Source organism: Simochromis diagramma, unplaced genomic scaffold, assembly GCF_900408965.1.
Source record: "Simochromis diagramma unplaced genomic scaffold, fSimDia1.1 OVJJ01000302.1, whole genome shotgun sequence".
NCBI lineage: Eukaryota > Metazoa > Chordata > Actinopteri > Cichliformes > Cichlidae > Simochromis > Simochromis diagramma.
In genome coordinates this window covers 6617144-6636919 of record NW_024386792.1, presented here as the reverse complement: position 1 = coordinate 6636919, position 19776 = coordinate 6617144, and the positions used below count along the sequence as shown (strand labels likewise).

At 39.9% G+C, this 19776-nt stretch overlaps 1 protein-coding gene across 5 annotated transcripts in view; it reads right to left on the bottom strand.

Annotated features, from left to right (window-relative positions):
* The window catches only part of fbxo41 (F-box protein 41), a 66169-nt gene that overhangs the window by 26103 nt on the left and 20290 nt on the right, over positions 1–19776 (bottom strand). For all 5 annotated transcript variants that reach the window (XM_040024076.1, XM_040024071.1, XM_040024072.1 and 2 more), the window contains exon 4: positions 1398–1605. In XM_040024076.1, the coding sequence (XP_039880010.1) occupies positions 1398–1605 (208 nt within the window). The remainder of the gene's footprint in view (positions 1–1397; positions 1606–19776) is intronic.

Genomic DNA, 19776 nt, shown 5'->3' with positions numbered 1-19776 from the left:
TGAGGCGACTGCTGAATGTTACAGGTGTTACAGCAGTGATACATCTGCTGTTGTCAGGCCTGCAGGTACCAGGCTGTTGTTCTCCTTTATCTCATAGTGGACAGAAATTATTTTTTGAAGTGGCACAAATAATTTGTGTGGCATCAGATTTGATGCAGAACAGCTGATTGTTCAGTAAATAGTTTGAAATGTTTATTTAAAAAAACGCCTTGGCTGCATTTAAAAAAAAATAGCTGCAAAAATCTTTGTTGTTTGCCAAACTGAGTAACTTTTTTGAAGAAGTAGCTATATAATTAATTGCCCAGCATTGGTCATTATATACTATAGAGAGCTACAGGACTCTCTCCCAGACCACAGACTCATAATACAAGTCAGAGCTTTTTTTAAAAAGAAAGAAACTTGTGTTTTCAAAATTGGAGTTCAAGTTATTTTTACTTCCAATAGTGTTAACATACTGCACAGGTCAATGACTAGATTTTTTTTACATTTTCATTGTAAGTGGGCTAAAGCAGTTAATTAAAAGAAGTCTAACATAAATGTAAATGCTGTAATTTGATTATTTTAATAAACCATGTAACTTGGATGGATTAGATGCCGGCGTGACCACAGTGCACACGTCTGATGTCGCTCACAGTGGTCCTTGGGACCGCTCAGGGAGTTTGTGTGTTCGCTCAGACACATGAAAAATTAGAGGGAACATTGCTGCCCAGAGAGTGACGTGCCGGCAGAGGTTTGTCTTGTTTTGTTTCTTATGTTTTCACAGAAGGGGTAAGAACTGCTCCGAATAAGCAAACCAAATAAAAATATCAGAATTTGGTGCATCACTAATCCAGAATTATATCTTATTTAATTTCAACTGCTCATATGTGAAAAACAGGCAGCGACTACCCTTCAGTTCAGTAAAACACAGTAGACTTGCTGTCTCAGGCATCTTGAAGTCTATTACTGGTTCGAGCTGTGGTGCATTACAGAGGCATAAATCAATACAATCTATGGTTATGTACTTTTCATCAGCAACAAGCTGCTCTGTTAATGACTGCCAGAATGCTGGAAGTGGAGTTTCCTGCAGTTTAAGGAGTCTTTAAGAGTCTCTGGAAGTGAAAAAAGTCACTACTAAATGTTAATGAAACATTACTTATTTGCAATAAAACTAAGAATATTACTTACTTTTGCCAGTTAAAATAATATGCCAGTTAAAATGTGCTACAAAATTACATAGAAAAAGTTCATAAGGAGCAGTTAAATATTTAAAAACCAATTTGTACATCAGGTGTTGTTACGTATGGCAGAAAGTATGTTATATATTACATGCATTATATATTTTTTTTTCTTTTGACAGGAACTATCACACGTTTCATAGTGTGAACCTACAGCAACGTGTATTCAAAAATCCTAACCTGGCGTCCGTTGCCCTTCGAGGCCTGCAGGCTGCAGCGTCCCAGGCTGCCGTTCGGCGTGGTGCCACAGCTGCTGATGATCTGCAGCTGTTTTTCGGCCCGGTCGGCTCGGTCCAGAAGCTCCTCAATGAACTGCTGCAAGCGTACCTTAGCGTTTGCTTCACGGGCCGCCGTCTCCTGAAGGAACTGGTCAATCTGGGCGACCTCCCTGTGGGCACAAGGGGAAGAGGTGTGAACCTTTCCTTCTTGCTGGAAGCTAGGATTCATGAAATAAGATATTTGGAGGGCTGTGGGGAAAATTAGAGATCTCCTAAACCTCCTTCATTCAGAAACATTCATGTCCTGATGACATTTTTGCGCACACAAGTTTATTAATGCATGTGGGTACAGATTCTGCCTTCAAAAGCCTCTCTCACGCATCCACCAGCTGTACTGCCCTTTTCTGAAAACAGACACCGAGGGTTGATGACACAGATAAATAAACAATACAACCACAAAAGCAGAGAGAGTAGAGGGTGAGAGAGCAGCTGGATACTTGCACTGCAAACACAGAAGGGCAAATTCCTGTCATTTCAAGGGACAGCGTGTGACCCAGACAGCCTTGGTCTTAATTTCAGGGCAGTTTAATAGTCTCAGATGCATTTTGCATTCAATTATAGTTGCACTAGTTTCTGTAATAGCTTCCTCTGTTGGCACCATATGTGTGTGAGGGGAGTAGGAACTGGTAGAAGAGAAGACAGCTTACTGAAATCAATGACAACTTGTTAGTCAGCTGCAAAAGCTTCAGAACAAAAGCTTCTCATCAAGGGATATCAATAAACTTACCTAAAACCAATGATGGACAGTTTCCGACCCTAAATGTCTCTAAGAGTGAAGTGACCCAGAAGTATCTGTGTGGCAGCCATAATAAGAGCTGCTCTAGATACTGAGGAAAGGTGCTCTAGTGCTTCCTTTATCCAAGTAAAAGAGGTCATTCATAGCAATTTAACCAATCATAAAAACAATAACATAACTGCTAATTCAATGTTAGTTATGAATGTGTTTTTGTATTTCATGCCATAACCTGCAGGTATGATTTGACTTTTGACACCAACCCACAGTTCCTAAATTACTTACATCAAAGTTAGTTTGAACTTGATTAGGTTTCACTGTAGTTCCATTTGTATTTGTTTTTTTAAGCACAGTCAGATTCACCTTTCCTTCATACTGTGATACTGATTTGAAAGTGATTCGGAAAAAGAGAAAGGAGGTAAATTTGTCTGCACTATTCAAATGTACCGTAAGTCAGATGAGAGAGAAGCTGATCCTACTGACTTAGAGCTGAATAAAGGCATAAAGATAATAACAGATGAATAAACAGGTAAACAAAAAAAAAAATGCAATGAAAATATATCAGTAAATGAATGAAAGTAAAATACAATAAAAAGGAAAGTCTTGCGTTTGCTTTTAAAAATCTCAACAGTCTGAGCAGCCACCAGGTCATCAGGTAGACTGCTCCATAAACATGGAGCACAATAACTAAACGATATCTTTGTGACTGGGAACCTTAAACCAGCAGAGACCTTACAATTGGTGTAATGTGGCCTCCCTCTCTGGTCCTTGCCAATACGTGCAGCAGAGTTTTGAAGTTAACGCAGTGGCCGAGATTTCTCTGGAAGAGGATTGATCTGATCGATTAATCCTGTAAGTGTGACTCTGTGTCTCTGCAGCATTAGCTTAAAAAAGACACGGTCGGACTCTTGCAATGTGCTTGAAATAATAAAACACAGTAACTTATTGTGGGCAGAAGAGACAAAGCTTTAGCTTTTTAGCTGAAAAATAATAACAGCTTGAGTAGATGGTATTAAACAACAAGCAGGTCTGAACACATAAGTCGGACGAGAGCAAGTTCCACAATTTAGGACCCACAGTCCTTTGGTCTTTTGAAAAGTTTTCCCTTGTTGCCTGATACAAACTAAAAATCTGTCTTTTACTCATTTCCAAATCTACAAAAATATGTGAATATAATATTTAATGCTCATCAATCCAAATGTCTACAGTTTCCAAGGTCTTTTTCCTTTATTGGTCTCTGACTGTATCCATACAAACATCCCAGTGTTTACCGTCTAAACAATGTCAGAGAGGAGAGCTTATTAAACCATCTGACCTTCAGGAAGCAAAAGAAAAGTTCAGAGGATTCCTGCAGACATGGAATGGAGACATATAACCCGTGCCACTTCAATTTAAATGGATTTGTGGTCATGAAACAAGCAAAGCCACTTATTTCATGTCAAATTAATGTCAAACATCCGCTGTTGCTAAACCATCATACGATGCAGAATCCAAAACAGCAACAACACGCACAACTTCCTGAAATGGGGACAAGCTGAGATAAAAATAGCTTCGAGCCTGGCACAGATAACTTTTCTTATCTTCAGGCAAAGATTATAAAAAGAAAACGACTCCAGAATTAGTCAAGGTAGCAAACTGTAGGCCAGCAATAAATGTGCTTTAACATCAGTGAGTAAATAATCAGCGAGTCTGGAAATTATGTCAGAATCAAACGGCTTCTCTCCACGATGAAATGTGATCGACTGTGATTAGAGCTCGGAGTCACTTAGTAATTGCTCACAACTTTAGATAGCATGATTTTTATCGAGTGCTCACTAACCGAATTGTATAAAGTTGAGCGTACATTGATTAAGAGGCCTGCTACTGTACACTATCTACACTACTCGAGATAAAAATCTTTGTGTTTATGTACACAGAAAACATGAAGCATGTGTGTCTTGTTGTAAACTGTCTTATCTCACCATCACCACACTGTTAATTCCCAACGATGCAACTCATTATGTTTAGTTTTGCAAAAGGAAAAAGGGGAAAATCCAGCCCAACACATTTAGGTGATTTGATGACCGGGGACAAACTGAACATACAGACGGATGTGAGGATCTGGTTTTAGCCAACATGAAGATAAACTGTTCAGCAGAGAACAACATTCTCCAGAGGACTTTAAGTCTTTAGATATATTTAAATGAGTGCTGTCACCGTTAATCTCATTAAAATGACGTTAATGCCATAACTGCATTAACGCGGCAAATCTCCGTTAGTGAGTTAACGCGGCCTCAACACGTTAGCGCGGTTAGCTCGTTAACGCGTTAGGGACGATCCACGTTAATGCGGTTATGGCATTAACGTCATTTTAACAAGATTAATGCTGACAGCACTAATTTAAATCCAAATTTTAATGTTATGTTTCCACAGCTTGTCTTTTTCCTGTCTTTCTCCCTTCACCCCAACAACTCTGTATGCTAGTTGAAGGGTACATGACCCACATGATGACTACGAATTCTGAATTCTGTATGTCAAGTTTGGATTCAACTCCTGATCATTTAGGACTGACAGAGATTTTGTGAATTTTAGTGTGACGTATATCACACGTGTGTGCTACACGGTGGTTAGCACTGTTGCCTCATGGCAAGAAGGTCCTGAGTTCAATTTCACCATCAGGCCGGTGCCTTTCTGTGTGAGTTTGCATGTTCTCTCTGGGCAGTCTGGTTTCCTCCCACAGTCCAAAGACATGCGGTTAATGGGGATAGGTTAATCGGTAACTCTAAATTGCCCATAGGTGTGAGTGCGAATGGTTGTCTGTGTCTATGTGTTAGCCCTGCAGCAGACTGGTGACCTGTCTAGAGTGTACCCTGCCTCTCGCCAGTGCTCCAGCCCCCCCAGCGACTCTGAAAAAGGATAAGTGGAAGAGAATGGATGGATGGTATAGCTCACGACTGGTCTTAATTGTCTTTCTGTGTAAAATCCACTTTACAAATAAAATTGCTCCGCCTCAAGGAAAAGAAGGGATAAACAATAACAGAACAACCGGTGATAAGAGTAGTTTCCTCTCCTCTTTGTGCAATCTAGATGAGCTTTCATAGATAATAAGGTTTACACAGAACAGTCTCCAGTCAAATTAACCATTTTAGTGAATGATTGTAGTTCTTAAGGCTGGTGACTACTGCCCTCTTCAAAAACCATATGGTAAATGATGGTTGGAGGAGTCCTAAAGTCATACTGACGTAAATAAGCAAACAGCTTCTGCAGATTATATCATTAAATCATCCTACACTAAACATGCATCTCATTATGTTTAATGACTTCAAGATCTATTTACTTTGATTTAATAATTAGATCTGTACATAATGAGATGTCTCATTAGAAAACCTGAAACTGACGTTTTGTTCTCATTATTCGGTTTAATAAACAGAGGACACAACGACTGAGTATTGCTTTAAGTTCAGCCTCCAGAAAAGTAGCAAATATCCATTTGAGAAAATCCTGGAATAGACATTATTGAGCTTGGTTAGTATGCACTCAAAATTAGGGCGCATGTGATTCAGGATCTAAATTTTCATGCATCTTTAATTTGTCTTAATTAATTATTCAGCTGTATCAGGAGATGGATACACCAACCCCGTGATGGACGCCACACAGGAACACTTTCCCATCCTTCCCCAATGCTGCCTGACAGCCTAACAGACGCTTTACTCGGTCTTATGCTAACGAAGAAGGAAGGAAATGAGGCGAGAGAACAAAAGAACACGATTGATGGTAAAGGATGGTCAGAAAGGAAGAAAAGGAAAAATAAATATTTCTGTCAGTTTTTTGTAAGATCTAAATCCAATAAAAAAGACAGACAAGGAGACGAGAAATAGGGAGCTGAAGCTGAATAGGAAGGAAGGGCCACAACGACTGTGAGAAGAAAAAAATAAATAACACACTGCAGAAGCTAAAAGATCAGACAGCAAACAGAAAGCTGCAGTCATGTGGAAGAAGAAAGCACAGGAGGTTTAAGGAGAGGAGGGAAATGGGATGTAGCTGCTTCCTGTTGTCAATCCCAATTTTTTACACACGCTGACATATTCACAACACCTCACTCTCACACCTCCGAAAAAATACCTCAAGGTGATAAACATGCCTGGGTGTTTACCTGGAAAAGAAGAAATGCCATCTTTTCAGGCTATTCCAGGTGAACGTTAGCCAATGGTGACATAGAATTTTGTCCTTTCATGCACTTTTCAGTGATCTTCATAGTCAACGACACAGCATACATCTTATTTTTACATTATTTTCTATAACTTTGAGAAATAATTGAGACCTTGTAATACCAAAAAAAACAGCTGAGAGTTTAGTGAGAAGATGAAAGTTTCTCTGACATTGGTAAGCTGATGGTTAGCTTACTTAACAAAAAGACTGCAAACAGTGGGAAAACAGTCTGCTAAGATTTGTCCAAATTTCACAAATAAAAACAATTTACAACATTCATCCAACTGGTCCTATTTTTTTTTTTTAACTTTCGATGGAAATGTCAAAAGAACTGAGCATCCTTTAAATGCCACAGTCTACCTGAGTGTCATTGCTGACCATGTTCATCCCTTTATGACCACAGTGTACACATCTACTGATAGCTGCTTCCAGCACGATAATGCGCCGTGTCACAAACCTCAAGTAATCTCAGACTGGTTTCTTAAACATGATGAGTTCACTGTACTGGACTCCACAGTCACCAGCTTTCGATCTAATTTGGTTTGTGGTGGAACAGGCGATTCACATCATCAATGTGCAGCCGACAAATCTGCAGCAACTGTGAGATGCTAACATGTTAATATGGAACACAACCTCAGAGGAATGTTTCCAGCCCCTTGATGAAGAAGTTAAAGCAGCTGTGAAGGTAAACAGGCTCCAACCAAGTATTAGTATTATGAAACCAAATGTTTTAAGACAAGAATCGGGAACTTTTGTTTTGGAGCAACTGGAACACCGCCGCCGATTTTTCCAAGAACCACAGGGCAAGTTGCATCTTCGTCCATTTCATTCAAGAGAAAGGCACACGTCTCCACAGCCAACATCTCTGAAACTACACACAAACACCCACAAGATAAAAAAATGTATGCATGCGCATTTGATTTTGCACTTAACTGAAAATTTGAGAGCCATCTGGACACTACCTGCTCGGCACCAAACAGCAGACAGCTGGTGACTGTATGAAGCACTAAGAAGCAACGACTCCAAAAACAAATGTAAACACTTCAGCTTAGAAAAGACACGGATAATAAGACGTGTTCAGCTGAAGGGTTTTGTCTAAATGTTCATTACAGTGACTGGTCAACCTCCTGTCACAGCTGTCACCATCTGTGGCCATTAATTTAAAATTATGCTTTATTAATATTTAAGAGCAGAGATGATTGACTAAAAGGCCTGGATAAAGACGACGAGGCTTTCTCTCCTTTAACAAAGGACAGCTGCTCGCATGTCGTTCTGTTTTGACACCTGGATTTTTTATTCTTGTTTCTGATGGTTTGTTTTCTGGGGGGTTTTTTGGTTTACATTGTGTTATCATGTCATAGTGTCACACATTTGTATGCATTACACAGAAGCACACAGTGAGGTAGGCAGCATGAAGAGCGTGGCGACATGAGAGGAGATGTGAGACGGACGAGGATGAAAGGCTGTGAGAAAGGGGATGATAAAAGAGCTGCAGGCTAAAATGTGCTGCTTTTTCACAGAAAACCTGGTTTCCCAAGAAACCGCTAATCCTGGTCTTTGCTGCCTCCGATCAATCGGGAGAAAATAAATATTTTACTGCGGGTGGACCAGCTCTCTGGAAATCTCAATTCCCATTACAAACCCCAGATGGCTGAGTAACTCTGAGATACAAAAGCAAGGTGACGATCTGCAGCATTTCAGATGCATGAAAGAATGAATTCATTACATGGGAAAGGTCAACAAAAATTTGGGTGTCTTTAGAAACAGAATAGATATGTCCTGAAAAGCATGTTTGCAATGATGAGGTTTTGTATCTCTGCATCCAATCTTTCAGAAAGCGGAAGTGCAAGTTAAACAAAAATGTGGGAGAAGACAACCAATCTACAATAATGATGGTATGAATGAGTAGTAGATGTCTTCAAAACTGCTTATTTAATCAAATACCCTGTGAACCGCAAATATAGCAATTAAGCTATATTTGCTACTGCTTAATTAATTAAGCAGTAGCAGGTTTTCTATTTGGGATTTTAAACAGATGATTAAAATGGGTCCATGAAGTCATTTTTGATCATTTGCAGATCAAAGAATTAAGAAATGTTTTGCAAGGGAGACAAACATTTTAACATATACGGTACTGTGTAAAAGTCCAGAGTCGTACACCATTTCTTTATTTAGTTAGAAAAAGGGGAAACAGGTGCAACAATTTTTGAAATGTGCAAACACACATGGAAGTACACTATATAAGGCAAAAACAGTTTGTACAATTCTAACAAGCTTGAAAGTCATTATCTGGTATGACCACCTTAGTGATTCAACATAGCCTGAACTCTCTTAAGCAGATTTCTTCTAATTTATTTAAGTAGTCTTCAGGGATAGTTCTCCAGGCTTCTTGAAGGACATTCAAAGCCTTTTCTTCTGATCTCTGTCAAAATGATCCCACAGTAAAGTTGAGGTCCAGGCTCTGGAGAGGCCAATCCATGACTGATAGTGTTGCATTGCATGTTTTTCTATCCATGTATGCTGTTACTGTACTGCAAAAACACTCATATGTCAAGTTAAATTTGATGCCCATTTAATGTCAAACTGTCAAAAACAGTCTAAACAGTCTAGAGATGGACCGATCCGATATTACGTATCGGTATCTGTCCGATACTGACCTAAATTACTGGATCGGATATCGGAGAGAAATAAAAAATATAATCCGATCCGTTAAATATCAAAAAAGCACCTCACAAAACTTGCGAAATGGCGTAACTCAGCTCATAACTGTAGCACATTGGAGCAGTATGCATCAGGTGATAGAGCGGCTGTGGCGCGAGACCTGTCGGTGGTCTGGTTGAGCATTTGGAGCTTTGCTACCAAACCAGCATTTCATCTCCGAGAAAGTTATCCCAGAGAGAAGTAAAGCAAGTGTGTAAGTTCATCTCTGAATGTTTGTAAAGCATTCCAGCGTTAAGCTTAACAACCGATATATGGAGCGACTGCCTCTCTCTCCCTCCCTCTTCTGTTGCTACTTCAATCCTGAAACTGATCAATGATCAGCTGATCGGCTTTTCTCTCGTTTGTTTATCGCCCACTTCGCGCCAGAAAGAGGAAACCAGCGGCTGAACAACAGCAGCACGTTTAAGCTTGATAATCTGTTGTTAGAATGTATTTAATATTACTTTCTACACCAGGATCCTTTTCTACGCAGCTGACGGCTGGTAACTGTGCAGGGGCGGATCTAGCAAAGTTTAGCCAGGGGGGCTGATAGGGCATGAACAGGGAAAAGGGGGCACAAAGACATACTTTTCTTTCTTATTCTCATTTAAAATGTCTAGCTTTTAATAAATAATTATCCGAATCTTACACCCAAAGTTTTAATCTGATGTAAAATATATAGAAGTTCATTACTGTATATAGTAACTATTAAGTCTAATATACCCTAGTAAGCTATAGTACTTTTTCCTTTGGGAAGATACCATCTGTGTAGTCTGCAATTCTGTTGAAGAAAGATGTTGAATCTATTTAAATATTGTAGAAAAATAATTGATTTCTGTGCATTTTTTTTTTCACACTGCATCAAATTAAAGTTGATTACATCGATTAAGCATCATGAGGTGGGTGGTGGTTCTCTTTTTCTTTTTTTTCTTTTTTTTGCTGAGAGTTTTAGAACCCTATTAGTTAGGTTGCTTACTCTTTAAAATACCAGAATAGGGAGGATGGAGTAGGTTTACGTTTATTAGATTGATCTGTGTTGCTGAACTATGAAATATTTTGGGTGCAATGTATTTTTTGCATACAGGTATAACAGAATAGCTTCAGTCTCTTGTTTTTTTAAAACTTGTGTATGAACTTATACAAAATGCAGCAAGATATTAAAAAAAAACAGTTTTATTTATTAAAAAACACACTATATCGGATTCATATCGGTATCGGCTGATATCCAAATTTATGATATCGGTATCGGTACCGGACATAAAAAAGTGGTATCGTGCCATCTCTAAAACAGTCTAAAGGCATTCTTCAGATCTAAACAGTTCTTCAATAATGAGTCGTACTTTAAATGCTGTTTAGCTGTGTGCCACCTTCCACTGTGAACCTTGCATTTATATAACAGACAGAGAAGAAGGAGGAAATAAAAAACACTTCAAATAAACGTGTTAAATATGATATGAAAATGCGTTACAACAAAACTGAAAAAAAAGTTCCGATATTATTAAAATATAACAAATTAACACCCAAAAAAACTGATAAATTTCAACTGAATAATGAAAATTGTTCAACAATTCGTGACAACTATCTCTATAAAAGTTCAAAGCTAAAATGACAACAAAATAATAATCACCCATCGATCCATTTCTTCCCCTGGGTCACGCAGGCAACAGCCTAAGCAGAGAAGCCCGGACCTCCCTCTCTCCAACCAACTCCTACAGCTCAACAGGGGGAAACACCAAGGCATTCCCAGGCCAGCCGAGAGATGCAATCTCCCCAGGATGTGCTCAGTCACAACACCTCGACCCAAGAGGCTACCACCTCAGCTGGCCCCTTTCAATATGGAGGAGTAGAGGCTCCACTCATCTACAGGAGGAAGCTAATTTCTGCCGCTTGTATCGAGAATCTCATACTTTCACCTTCAAAAAAAACTAACAAAAAGAACCACAATACTTGACAGGATCAGGCTTTTTCTCCAGTGATGTCAGGGCTGCTGTTCCCTCTGGTGGCAGATGGCTGAATAAAATGTGGGACACAACAATTTTCCAGCACTAGCCATCAATTAAAATGTAAAACAATTAAATTAAACTAGTACATCTGGTACTGACAACTGTGCTTCACAGATGGCTGTTTTAAATATGGATTCATCACTCCATAAGACCTGTTGCCACTGATTTTCAGTTCAGATCGTGTTTAATTTGGCATACCTCAGCTTTTTCAGCCCCATCAGAGGCATTTCTATGATGGGGGTGTTTAGCAGATCATAACTGCAGCTTTTAAAATTGCCACATTGTACTGTACAACATAAACTGTGAGAATGTGACTAAAAGCAACTACAGACATTTAAAGTCATCGTGGTGAACATATGGGGCTGAAGTCATGTGATTGTGTTCATGCATATCCTAAAACTTGGACAACTTGCAAAACTTTTGGAGATTACATTAAAAACATTTAAAGAGATGTGTAAATCTAAATGTAATCCACTTTCCTTTCCAAATACCCAAAAAGCAGATAGAAAATCTCACTTTTGTTGCCTCACTTCAAGAAAATCCAGGGTTCAAAACCACCTCGTGGGGCCTTTTTGTGTGGCGCTAGAATTCCTTAGTTATCCCTGTGCCTATGTGGAGTTTCTCTGGCTTCCTCTAAGACCAAAGACACAAAGTTAGTGGGGTTAATTTAATGAGTGACTCTAAATTGTCTATGGGTGTGACTATGTTGTCTGTTTCTGTGTGTTAGCTCTGCGACAGACTGGGAATCTGTCCAGGGTGTACCTCTACGGCAGCAGGGATAAGCTTCATCCCCCAAGATGGATGGATGGATGACTTAAGTTTTTATTTGGAGCCCTAAGTAAACTTCTTCTTGATGTGTTTATGGTCTCAGTCACTTGTTCCAAGCCTTCAAAATTGCAATTCACAAACCAGCAGGTGAAGCCAGAGCGGCTACATCAATGTCTTTCCGAAACATTTTGACTTTTTTGCTAGGACATCTGTTTTTAGACATAACAACTTGAAAACATCCGAGACAACATTGTCTCAATATAAGGTTTTCTGATGAAAAACAGCCCCCGACACAGACTGACAAATATCTACCCTTGATGGATTCTTCAAGTACCTTACACTTGACCACACCATTCATCTTATTGCACAATTGTTAGTCCAACCTTTCGTGTCAGTCTCAACATAATGAGAGGAGAGATGTGTCTACTGAAAGACCGGTTGCATCATCCTTCCTGATTCCCTTCTCCTGCCCTCATGAAATAATTTCACCCAAACTCAAGGACACTCATGTCAGTCTCCTACATCTAATGGCAGACATGAAAAGCCCTCTGCCCATAAATCCTGCCCTAACTGAAATCGAATGCACTAGTCTTGATTATTTATCATGCGGAACGATTTCTTGTTAGAAGCCACTTCATCTTCATCTCACTACAGGAAACCTGAAGCAGTGTCTACACACACATGCACTGATTTGTTCTAAGGTTGGATTACCACAACTCTTTTGTGCATTACAGCCCTGATAAATCCAACTGCAGACATTCAGTCCAATTAAATGGGCTTTGTAAGTACGTACCAGTGCAGAACTTCATGTTATTGTTCTTGTTAATGAACAAATTCCCTGAAATTAAAAAAAAGAAAAGATCTCTACAGCACAGTATGTGCATGCATTTTTTATGACATAAAAGTGCTTGGAAACAGCACCAGCGTGTTTTCTGTCATTCAAACAATTTGCCTGTTTAAATGACACCCATTCCTCCAGAGTTTGATCAAATATTTCTCGACTGCCTTCAGACATATGTTGCACCGATACTTCAACAATTCAAAAATGTGTTTGTTTATAAAAATCAAAACTACCTTCGATTTTGATTTTTCATCTTCACAGCAGATGCCCAACTTCTTTATTATTATTCAAATATTCCATCCTCCTAGATATTGTGCGTGTCCTGTTCCCTTTCTGATTCTTTGTCATTAGGGAGCCTTTGGAAGTCTTGCCATGTTTCTTTCTCTGAGACACTGCTACTAATGAGATGAGTTCTCTTTCTGCCCTGACAGCTTCACTTTGCAGTCGAGATTTCCTGCTCAGTGAAATAGGCTTGTTTTCTGAAGAAGACATGGTGACAGCACATAGCGGGACTCTTCTGTATTTTGTGCTTCCTTCAGAGCCTCTGGGTTTTGAATTCAGCACAGACCAATGTTACTTTATCAAAGCTGGTTGTAGGAATAAATCAAGCCTGCAGGGTTAAGGCCTACTGCAGCAGGCGCGTGTGTGTGTGCTGAATATGATATGAAAACCTGGCAGCTCTCAGAGCTCTCTTTTGCTTTTCTATGCAGAGGGTGGACAGAATATTTTGAACACCTACACAGACATTAAAAATGCATCACTGCCTCCCCCCGCTGTTTGTACAGTATGTAAGATAAGTATGATTATGGATGAATGATACATTGGGTCAGTACAAACCAGTTAAGAAGTGACGAAACGCAGATAATCTATCTACAACACAGCCTAATAACATAAACACTACTGTCCAGGCACAAATTTACCATAATAGTAGTACTTTTCTGACACATTCTCAACACTATAGTGTTTCAGATTAATGGATGAATGGTCTAGCCTACATGGGATTATATGAGGTCAGGAGAAGATTTACTTCTGCCTTAACCTCCTAGGACCTGGCGTCCACATATGTGGACATCACATTTTGGGTTATTTAGACCAAAATACTAAATTTTGCTCTACAAGGGCCTGATATCCACTTACGAGGACATTATATTGCCACTGTTCTATCGAAATTTTAAATGAATATTCTCATATGTGGCTCTCATTTTTCTTAGAAACAAAAAATCTGGTAATTCTTTGTTTTTACATTCATCGGGCCCCAATATGGCCACATATCAAAGAGAAATTAAAAATGCATGCCGTGGAAGAGTTCGAGTGTTAGGAGGTTCATTACGACTCAAAATGCAAAACCAAAACATACTTCATTTCTTGTTCTGATTCCTTCACATAACATGACAAAGCCAGTCCTGTTTCCTTCTTCTGCCTCTACATCTTCAAAATCCTTTGTTCAGTATATCCACTATCCCTCATCTGCACCTGTCCAAACCATCTCAGCCTTGATTCTGTAACTTTGTCTCCAAACGGTTTAACCTGAGCTGTTCCTTTGTTAAAGTCATTACTTGTCTTGTCCATTTCTGGTCACTCCCAGTGAAAACCTCAGGACCTTCAGGTCAGCCTCCTCTCAACTTCTTTGTCAGTGCCACCATTTTTAAACCATACATACATAGGAATATAAATACCAGGTCTCACTACCATCTTGAAAACCTTCTTTTTCATTCCTGCTGCCAGCCTTCTGTCACAAATCACGTCTGACATTTGTCTCCAACCGCTCGACCCTGCATGCACACTCTTCTTCTTCATCTGTTGCTTTGGATGGCTGAACCCAGACATTTAATCTCATCCTGCTTCAATATATCTACTCCTTGCATCTTAACTATCACACCTGTTTCCCTCTCACTGACACACATCTATTATTTTTGCTTCTACTGACTTTCATTTGTCTCTCCAGTGCATACCTCTACCTCTCCAGGCTCTCTTCCACCTGATCACTAATCTCACCATAGAAAGAAACGTCATCTGCAAACATCAAAGTCCACGCAAAAAAGTTGACTCTGTTCATCTGGATGTAGCGTTTCCAGTGGGAGAAACATATCGCCACTCATCCAAGTGACTTCTTCAGAGACTGAGGAAGTCACTTGGTCAGTAAGAATTTGGGCAATAATACAGTTTTTTGTAATTCTGCCGCTGTAAAATCCCCAAAGTGGTTTTTTAATCAATCAACAACAGACTTTTAGACTGAGTGAGTCTCAAATGTAATTGGGCAAACTAACATTTCTAGGACCCATGGACATCAGCAACTCAAGCTTAAAGATGAAGTTCAATAAGTAAGATCTGGATTCACTCGTCTGCCTGCATTCTTGGGTGTTTCCGCTGCTGGTCTGTTCTTTACATCACTTTTATTTTCCCACGGTGTCAAATTCAATTCAGTCATCATCACTCTGGTCCAGTCTTTTTGTTGACTGCTTTCTGTGAACCAATGACGAAAAAGTGTCTAGAAACTGGGGTGGGGGTATTATTTACCACAGGACATTGCTGAGGTCCTGTCCTACTTCTTATCTTCATTGGAGTCAACTCTGCTAAATAATCCTGCTAAGCTTATTAGTCACACTCTGCATTTCAATAAATCATGTTTACTTTCTCCAAAGGATCACTCCTCATTGTAATGCTGCTTTTTCTCCTTTGAGATGCTCTGAAAGGCTTTCGCTGCAGCTGCCTACAGCTACTGTTTGTGTGATCCACTGTGGAGGTGTACACATGCATAATTACAAAACCTGTGGCACTGTCCAAGCACTTACGGACTTACCTGGATATATGAGAGACAACAAGGAAAAGCACTTCAGGTTCACTTTTAACCTAAGTTGAGCACTGGACTGTAATATTGCACAGGTCTAATTAATACTGCATTCAGCCCCTTAAGCTCTCAGCAAAATGCTGCGACTGAAGCATACAGTGTTCGAGAGGCAGGCCATCACATACTTGGCTGTGCATGATCACCATGTATTACAGTCCATTATTAAATATTACAGAAACATTTGCTCCAAATACCTCTTTAAAACCATCTACTGTAATCATAACAAGATCATTATCATAGCAATGAAATAAACCCACATCATTAAGCAATCACAGATAGTTGGAAAAACTCCAATGATATTTCTGAGACAGACACAAAATGGAGCAGTTTTCTCATTTGAGTGATTCTGTAACAGCTGAAATGATGGAGATAACCGTCCCATCATTTTTCATTTCTCCTCGGGCTCCAGTTTCTGCTGATTACAGCTGCTCTCGTTTATTCCAGCTGCTATTAAACCACTTAACAGGCACGCTTCATTCAGCTCTGACCGCTACAGGCTAGCATGCGGCGGGTTTTTTCGCTCGTATTGTTTGTGAATGAATTATTTCGCATGCTGAGTAACAAAGTCTAAGCTGAAAGGAACAACTGCACCTGAGGCGTTCTGCACACTTTTTTTTCTAATTACAGGGATATTAAGTGCAGGAGGAATTATCAAGGTCATATTTTTATGCACGGCACTGCTAGAAGCAAAAGAAGGCTCGTAGGAGTTTCTTCTGGTCGCTTAGCAACCTTCGGTTAGGTGACTCGCATTTTTCAGCATTTGACACAGCTGATGTAAAAGCACGATCTCACACATCTCCTTAAAGGGCTTTCACAGAGCCTTTAAAGTCACTGGATTCTTTTAGAATTAAACTAAAAATCATCTAATAGGCTGTTAGGGAGACATACACGAGCCAATAAGTCGCTTTGTATCTGTTGACTACGGCTTTCACGTCCACCCTGCTGAACATTCACAGACTGTGATGCTCTTTTTCCACCTCAGACCTGCTCTGTATTTTAGACTCTGAATGAGCTTACTGTTTCACTGCCAGCTTCTCCTCTGAGAGGCAGAAAGGCACAAGAATTGTGTGTGAGTGTGAGAAAGAGGGAGAGGCTAAGCTGCTGACATAAGTAGGTGGTATTCACACAGCCCAGGCAAGGATTTTAAGCCCACAGCATGACCTTTCCTGTCTGATGTTGCCAGGTTTGAGATACGTGACCACAGCTACTGTAACCTTTACAATAGACGAGCAGAAGTGAGTAAAAGAACAGGACATCTTGTGGGGGTTTTTTTTGTACATTAAACCAGATGAACGCTCAAGATCAGCCACATCTGAAAACAAAGCCGTTTGGGTAATAAGACTAACTAGTCAAAAACCTACGATGTTTGCATTTACCACTAGAGCACTGCAAAATGAAAGCCAAACAAGGCGATTTTAACAGGTTTCGGTGTGGTGGATATCTTCAGCGGACAAATTGAGTATGCTGAAGGCATTATGGACACAGGGAAACTGTCAGTACTGACATTTTAAAGATCAAAGATTTCTTTGAAATTATTTTTAAAAGAATTCAACAGATTAATGAATAATGAGTAGTTGAAGTGAATAAATGTAGCTGAAAGCAGCAATGAGGGAGGGCAAACAGTTCATGAGGTCAAATTCAAATTTTTATTTGTCACACACACACACACACACACAACCATACACAGTATGACATGGGGGTGAAATGCTTGTAGCTGCACAATGCCCGACCATTAAATGACAGAAAAAAAAGTTTTACAATATTTACAATTTACAGGTTACTACAAAATTTACAAATTAACTTAGGGATTTACAGTAAAGAATGTGCAAATAGCAGAAGAGATTATAAAGGTTATAAATCATAGGAATTATAGGATTATAGGAAATGTGTGGTGGTGCGTGTGGTGATGTTATGTGTGTGAGAGTCCAGTCTTATAGTGACGTGTGTGGGAGAGTCCAGTCCTACACCTGGTTCAGGGCCCGAATAGCCTGGGGGAAGAAGCTCCTCCTCATTCTCTCTCTTTTGGCCTTAAGGGAGCGGAAGCGCTTCCCAGACCTCAACAGTGAGAAGAGTCCATTGTTGGGATGGGAGAGGTCCATCATAATCTTCCTAGTTTTGGACTTGCACCGCTTGGTGTAGATGGACAGCAGGTCAGGGAGCTCTGATTGAATGATGCGTTCGGCTGAGCGCACCACTCTTTGCAGATCTCGTCTGTCCTGCTTGGTGCTGTTCCCAAACCAGGTGCAGATGTTTGCCGTCAGGACGCTCTCGATGGTGGAGGAGTAAAAGTTCTTGAGCACCTTCAGCGGCAGATGGAAGTCTCTAAGTCTTCTGAGGAAGAAGAGACGCTGACGGGCTTTTTTAACCAGGTGGACAGGTTCGAAAATCTGAGATCTATCTGGTGACTTTTGCAAGGTTGAATTTTAGTGACCACTGAAAAAAATGTTCTGCCTGTTTTTAAAAAAGAAAACTTTTTCATTAAAGCCAACATTTAATTTTTTTTTTCCAATAGAGCTTATGGTTCTGCTTTAGTTCCATTAGTGGTACTTCAGTGTTCAAAGTAAAGCAGTCAGTAAAATTGTATTTTTATTTTCACTGCTTAAAGTGAAGAGGTTGTTTTCGTAGTTACTAGTGCCACAAACTGATCTAAATCAAGTGGACAGAAACTACAGTTTAACACTGTAGATCAAAAAATCCAAGCAATATTTCAACTACATGTTCTTATGTACTTATTCTGTTTGCAGAGCCTTTTTTCCCTTTCTAATGCTATAATGCATCCAATCCTCCTTTGTTAACATTTGCAAATATTAAAAAGGAAACTAGATGGCATGCATCCTATAAAAGATTTTAGTTTGACAGCTTCTAGTGTGTCAAACTAAAAACAGCACAAATTTTTGGAGCGCACAATAATTCATCCTGGGACTCATTTCAATAAAAGCTCTAAAAATCTGAAAATTAAGCTTTGAGCCATGCTGCGGAAGAGCTCCAAATCATCCTCATCTATCTTCATAAAGCTGTGATTGGCATCCAAGAACTTAGTCTATTTACAGCAGCCGTACTTTAACTAGTTCAAGAAACAGCATGGCAGCTTTATTGAGGGACTGGCAGGATGCTGTAATCTCTACTGCCAATCCAGCTGCTCCCATCCAGCCCTCCATTCAACATGAGCAGCTGACCAGCCCTGGAGGACACTGGTAAATCGCGACAACAGTGGGACAGATGCAGAACACATCTGGTGGGGGGGGGTATGATGGCAAATTACACTATCAACACAGAGGGAGAGGTGAAGGAAAGGAGGGAAGAGGATGATAAAGCGCTGCCGTGTGCAGTCCAATGACACTTTCCAAATCAGCACTAATCAGAGCGCCTCAGACCATTTCAGAAATTAAACTAATACTCTGACACTGATGAGCGGTTAAACTAAACACCAGATCTTCATCCAAAATGCAGCACACAAACAAGGAGACTTCGTATTAAAGCAACCTTTCCTTATGCGTTTAGCTGGAGGGAAGACAGCTGCAGCACAGTACTGCAGAAATTGCTGACAGGTAGTAAAATGCAATCATGGAATCACGGGAAAATGTTTTTCCAAGGACTGCTGCAGGTACTTCAACACCAACTTTTTTTGTTCCTCATGCAGAGCTTCAAGGAACAGATGAGGCACGTGCCCACATAGACCCCATAGGTCAGGGGTCAGCAACCTTTAACACCGAAAGAGCCATTTGGATCTGGTTTCCACGCAAAAGAAAACACTGGGAGCCGCAAATACTTTTTGACATCTAAAATGAAGATAACACTGTATATATTGTTTTTTACTTTTATGCTTTGTGTGAACAACTAAGGTGTGTTGCTTATGAAATCCTTGAAGTGCTACAGAGAAAATTACATTTTATTTATGTAATTAATACATTTTGAACTCTTAATGAAATATAGCAAAAGGAAAGACACCCAGCTGAGCTAAAATGATCCATGTAGCAAACAAAAACTGTTGTGAGCCGCCACCCTTATATCGCCTTTGGGCTTTTGGAGCCTTGACCTGACTTTTAAAAAAATAATTGGAAAAAAGCACTATGCTGCTAAAAAAAGAAAAATAGATATTTGCAAAATTCTGCCTAAATATGTATTTTACCTGGTTAATGTGTGTGGCGGGGTGTGGTCTGCAGCGCCGCTGCAGGGGAGGCGACGCACCTGAGCGGCACC